This window comes from Vanellus vanellus (genome assembly GCF_965231255.1).
Source record: "Vanellus vanellus genome assembly, contig: HAP1_SCAFFOLD_1756, whole genome shotgun sequence".
Taxonomy (NCBI): domain Eukaryota; kingdom Metazoa; phylum Chordata; class Aves; order Charadriiformes; family Charadriidae; genus Vanellus; species Vanellus vanellus.
In genome coordinates this window covers 23,794-29,793 of record NW_028128265.1, presented here as the reverse complement: position 1 = coordinate 29,793, position 6,000 = coordinate 23,794, and the positions used below count along the sequence as shown (strand labels likewise).

Here is a 6,000-nt window from a genome sequence, read left to right as displayed (position 1 = left end):
CCCCAAGCCCCGCCCCTTTCCTCTTGGCTCCACCTCCAACCCCACCCACTTAACTCCACCCCCCTCTCCCCCACCCCAGGCCCCGCCCCTTCCCCCTTTGTCTCCCCCCAACCCCACCCTCCCAACTCCACCCCAAGCCACGCCCCTTCCTCTTGGCTCCACCTCCAACCCCACCCACTTGACTCCACCCCCTCTCCACCACACAGGCCCCGCCCCTCTCCCCTTTGTCTCCCCCCCCCCAACCCCACCCTCCCCACTCCACCCCGCCCCCAAGCCCCGCCCCTTCGGGCCCCGCCCCTTACCGGAAGCGGGGGGTGGGGGTGTAGGGGGGGGGCTGCCAGCTGAGCCCCTTGGTGAGCAGTTTGGTGAGGGCGGAGGCGGTGGCGCGGGCGGCGGGGGTGGGGGCGGGGGCGGCGGCGGCGGCGTGGTGGCTGCGGCGCTGCCGCACCGGGGAGCCCACGCACAGCTTCACCAGCAGCCCAAAGAGCTCCGCCAGCGCCCGGCCCAGCCGCGACGAGGCTGCGGGGGGGGGGGGGGGGGGGACACAGGCGCACCCGTCAGTCACCTCCCTTCCCCCCCCCTCCCCGCGCCGTTTTTGGGGACCCCCCGCCTCCAATTTCCCACGTTTTGGGGACCCCCGCCTCCAATTTCCCACGTTTTGGGGACCCCCGCCTCCAATTTCCCACTTTTTGGGGACCCCGTCTCCAATTTCCCACTTTTTGGGGACCCCCGCCTCCAATTTCCCACTTTTTGGGGACCCCGTCTCCAATTTCCCACTTTTTGGGGACCCCCGCCTCCAATTTCCCCCCTTTTTGGGAATCCTCATCTCCAATTTCCCCCTTTCTGGGGACCCCCTTCCTCATCCCCACCCTTTTTGGGGACCCCCCTCCCCAATTTCCCCCTTTTTGGGAATCCTCATCTCCAATTTCCCCCTTTTTGGGGACCCCCCTCCACATCCCCACCCTTTTTGGGGACCTCCCTCCCCAATTTCCCCCTTTTTGGGGACCCCCCTCCCCATCCCCACCCTTTTTGGGGACCCCCATCTCCAATTTCCCCCTTTTTGGGAATCCTCATCTCCAATTTCCCACGTTTTGGGGACCCCCGCCTCCAATTTCCCCCTTTTTGGGGACCCCCTCCCCAATTTCCCCCTTTTTGGGGACCCCCTTCCCCATCCCCACCCTTTTTGGGGACTCCCATCTCCAATTTCCCCCTTTTTGGGGACCCCCTTCCCCATCCCCACCCTTTTTGGGGACCCCCATCTCCAATTTCCCCCTTTTTGGGGTTCCCCATCTCCAATTTCCCCCTTTCTGGGGACCCCCCTCCCCATCCCCACCCTTTTTAGGGACCCCCTCCCCAATTTCCCCCTTTTTGGGGACTCCCCTCCCCATCCCCACCCTTTTTAGGGACCCCCTCCCCAATTTCCCCCTTTTTGGGGACCCCCTTCCCCATCCCCATCCTTTTTGGGGACCCCCGTCTCCAATTTCCCCCTTTTTGGGGACCCCCGTCTCCAATTTCCACCTTTTTGGGGACCCCCATCTCCAATTTCCCCCTTTTTGGGAATCCTCATCTCCAATTTCCCCCTTTTTGGGGACCCCCCTCCACATCCCCACCCTTTTTGGGGACCTCCCTCCCCAATTTCCCCCTTTTTGGGGACCCCCCTCCCCATCCCCACCCTTTTTGGGGACTCCCATCTCCAATTTCCCCCTTTTTGGGGATCCCCACCTCCAATTTCCCCCTTTCTGGGGACCCCCTTCCCCATCCCCACCCTTTTTGGGGACCCCCTGCCTCCAATTTCCCCCTTTTTGGGGACCCCCTTCCCCATCCCCATCCTTTTTGGGGACCCCCGTCTCCAATTTCCACCTTTTTGGGGACCCCCACCTCCAATTTCCCCCTTTTTGGGGACCCCCTTCCCCATCCCCACCCTTTTTGGGGACTCCCATCTCCAATTTCCACCTTTTTGGGGACTCCCATCCCCATTCCCCTTTTTTTTGGGGGGACCCCCGCACCCCTTTTTTTTCGGAGACCCCCACCCTCTGCCCCTTTTCGGGGACCCCCACCCTCCTTCCCTCCCCCCTTTTTAGGGACCCCCCCCCTCCCCCCCCCCCTTAGTTTTTGAGGATGCCCATCTCCAATCCCCCCCTTTTCAGGGACCCCCCACCTCCATCCCCTCTCCTTTTTGAGGACACCCCCTCCCCCCCCTTTCTTTTCGGGGACCCCCATCTTCGCCCTCCCCCCGTTTTTGGGGGGGTCACCGTGTCCCCCCCCCCCCCCCCGTAGCGCTTCTCACCGGAGAGGAGGGGTTTGATCTGCTTGATGCGGGCGGCCATGGCGGGGGTGATCTTGGCCTTGGCCTTGGGGTCGGCGGCGCTGGGCTCGTCCGTCTCCATGGGGGCCAGCGCCTCCCCCTCCAGCCCCATCCCCTCCAGCAGCCCCTGCCCCGGGGGGGGGTCGCCGCCCGCCGCCCCCCCGACCGACCCCCCCTCCGCTTCGCCCTCTGGGGGGGGGGAGGGGAAGGTGAGCACCCCCAAAGCGCTCCCTTCCCCATAAGGGCCCCATAAAGACACCCCCTTCTCCCAAAGACCCCCCCTTTCCCTCTAAGGACCCCCCCTTCTCCCAAAGACCCCCCCCTTTCCCTCTAAGGACCCGCCCTTCTCCCAAAGACCCCCCCCCTTTCCCTCTAAAGACCCCCCCTTCTCCCAAAGACCCCCCCCTTTCCCTCTAAGGACCCCCCCAAAGACCCCCCCCTTCTCCCAAAGACCCCCCCCTTTCCCTCTAAGGACCCCCTCCCAAAGACCCCCCCCTTTCCCTCTAAAGACCCCCCCCTTCTCCCAAAGACCCCCCCCTTTCCCTCTAAGGACCCCCCCAAAGACCCCCCCTTCTCCCAAAGACCCCCCCTTTCCCTCTAAGGACCCCCCCAAAGACCCCCCCTTCTCCCAAAGACCCCCCCCTTTCCCTCTAAGGACCCCCCCAAAGACCCCCCCTTCTCCCAAAGACCCCCCCTTTCCCTCTAAGGACCCCCCCCTTTCCCTCTAAGGACCCCCCCAAAGACCCCCCCCTTTCCCTCTAAGGACCCCCCCAAAGACCCCCCCCTTCTCCCAAAGACCCCCCCCTTTCCCTCTAAGGACCCCCTCCCAAAGACCCCCCCCTTTCCCTCTAAAGACCCCCCCCTTCTCCCAAAGACCCCCCCCTTTCCCTCTAAGGACCCCCCCAAAGACCCCCCCTTCTCCCAAAGACCCCCCCTTTCCCTCTAAGGACCCCCCCAAAGACCCCCCCTTCTCCCAAAGACCCCCCCTTTCCCTCTAAGGACCCCCCCAAAGACCCCCCCTTCTCCCAAAGACCCCCCCCTTTCCCTCTAAGGACCCCCCCAAAGACCCCCCCTTCTCCCAAAGACCCCCCCTTTCCCTCTAAGGACCCCCCCCTTTCCCTCTAAGGACCCCCCCAAAGACCCCCCCCTTTCCCTCTAAGGACCCCCCCAAAGACCCCCCCCTTCTCCCAAAGACCCCCCCCTTTCCCTCTAAGGACCCCCTCCCAAAGACCCCCCCCTTTCCCTCTAAAGACCCCCCCCTTCTCCCAAAGACCCCCCCCTTTCCCTCTAAGGACCCCCCCAAAGACCCCCCCTTCTCCCAAAGACCCCCCCTTTCCCTCTAAGGACCCCCCCAAAGACCCCCCCTTCTCCCAAAGACCCCCCCCTTTCCCTCTAAGGACCCCCCCAAAGACCCCCCCTTCTCCCAAAGACCCCCCCTTTCCCTCTAAGGACCCCCCCCTTTCCCTCTAAGGACCACCCCAAAGACCCCCCCCTTCTCCCAAAGACCCCCCCCTTTCCCTCTAAGGACCCCCCCAAAGACCCCCCCCTTCTCCCAAAGACCCCCCCCTTTCCCTCTAAGGACCCCCTCCCAAAGACCCCCCCCTTTCCCTCTAAAGACCCCCCCCTTCTCCCAAAGACCCCCCCCTCTTTCCCTCTACGGACCCCCCAAAGACCCCCCCCTTTCCCTCTAACCCCCCCCCCCTTCCCTCTAAGGACCCCCCCCAAAGACCCCCCCCTTTCCCTCTAAGGACCCCCCCCCCAAAGACCCCCCCTTCTCCTCTAAGGGCCCCCCAAAGACCTCCCCTTTCCCCATAAGGACCCCCCAATAGACCCCCCCCTTTCCCCCAAAGGACCCCCCCCAAGTCCCCTCTTTCCCCCTAAGGACCCCCCAAAGACCCCCCCCTTCCCCATAACGACCCCCCAAAGACCCCCCCCTTCTCCTTAAGACCCCCCTTCCCCCCTAAGCCCCCCCCCCTTTTCCTAAAAACCCCCTCTTCTCTTCTAACGACCCCCCCCAAAACCCCCTTTTCCTCTAAAGACACCCCCAAAGTTGACCCCTTCCCCTTGAGACCCCCCCCTTTCCCCAAAAGATCCCCCCAAAGACCCCCCCTTTTTCCCAAGACCCCCCCTTCCCACCAAAAACCCCCTCTTCCCAAAAGACCCCCCCTTCCCCAAAGACCCCCCCAGACCCCCTTGTTCCCAAAAGATCCCCCCAAAGACCCCCATTCCAAGACCCCCCCTTTCCCCCAAAGACTCCCCCTTCCCCTTGAGACCCCCCCTTTTCCCAAAAAAAAAACCCTCCAAAGACCCCCCCTTCCCCCAAACACCCCCCCAATCCCCCAAACACCCCCCCAATCCCCCAAACGCCCCCCCCAATCCCCTTAAAGCCCTCCCCCCATCCCCTTAAACCCCCCCCAAACCCCCTTTTTCCATTCAAGACGCCCCTCTACGCCCCCCCCCCCCGCCAACCCCTACAGACCCCCCCCTGCCCCATAGACACCCCCCCCCCCCCGCCCCCAAAGACCCCCCCGCCCCCCCAAAAAAACACCTACCTGCCCTCTTGCCGCCCTGGGGGGGGCTGGGGGCCGCCTTCTCCTCCTTGGGCACCAACTTCTGCATGTCCGCCTGCCCGAACTCGCACCCCGGGGGGAGGCTTTTATTTTTGGGGGGGGGGGAACACAAAATTGGGGGGGTCACTGGGGTGCCCCATGCTTTGGGGGGGCTCCTCAGTACCCCACACCTCCCCCCCGATATCCCCCGTTGGGGGGAATCGCCCCCCCTACATCTTTATTTGGGGGGTGGAGGATGCACCCCGCTGCTCACTGTGCCCCTTCCCCCCCCCCCGTAGCCCCCCAAATCTTCTTAACCGCCCCCCAAAATCCTTCTCGACCCCCCCTCCAAAATCCTCCAACCCCCCCAAATTCATCCATGACACCCCCCCCCCAAAATCTTCCTCAACTCCCTCAAAATTCTCCTTGACCCCCTCAAAAGTCTCAACCCCCCCAAAATCTTCAACTCCCTCAAAATCCTCAAACCCCCCCAAATCCTCCTTGACCCCCCCCAAAATCCTCAACCCCCCTTAAAATCGTCCTTGACCCCCCCAAAAATCCTCCTTAAATCCCTCAAAATCCTCAACTCCCCCCAAAATCCTCCTCAAATCCCCCCAAATCCTCCTCAGCCCCCCCCAAAATCCTCCCCATCCCCAAAAACCCCTCCTCAGCCCCCCCAAAAATCCTCCCCATCCCAAAAAACCCCTCCTCAGCCCCCCCAAAAATCCTCCCCATCCCCAAAAAATCCTCCCCATCCCCCAAAAATCCTCCCCATCCCCCAAAAATCCTCCCCAGCCCCAAAAATCCCTCCTCAGCCCCCCCAAAATCCTCCCCATCCCCCAAAAACCCTCCTCAGCCCCCCAGAAATCCTCCCCATCCCCAAAAAAATCCTCATTCTCCCCAGGTGCTGCCCAGCCCCCCCCCCCAAATCCTCCTCAGCCCCCCAAAAATCCTCCCCATCCCCAAAAAACATTCCTCAGCCCCCCAAAAATCCTCCCCATCCCCAAAAAACCCTCCTCAGCCCCCCAGAAATCCTCCCTACCCCCCCCAAAATCCTCATTCTCCCCAGGTGCTGCTCAGCCCCCTCCAAATCCTCCTCAGCCCCCCCAAAAATCCTCCCCGTCCCCAAAAAACATTCCTCAGCCC

General features: G+C 63.0%; 1 protein-coding gene across 1 annotated transcript in view; it reads right to left on the bottom strand.

Moving 5' to 3' along the window:
• Nucleotides 1–302: 302 nt before the first annotated feature.
• LOC309684636 (E3 ubiquitin-protein ligase HUWE1-like) overlaps nt 303–6,000 on the bottom strand; it is a gene marked incomplete at its 3' end in the record, with an annotated part of 28,323 nt that continues 22,625 nt past the window's right edge. Inside the window, exons 26-28 of the mRNA XM_082500508.1 lie at nt 4,858–4,958; nt 2,288–2,494; nt 303–519 (exon numbers count right to left, since the gene is read on the bottom strand). Of these exons, the coding sequence (XP_082356634.1) occupies nt 303–519; nt 2,288–2,494; nt 4,858–4,958 (525 nt within the window). The remainder of the gene's footprint in view (nt 520–2,287; nt 2,495–4,857; nt 4,959–6,000) is intronic.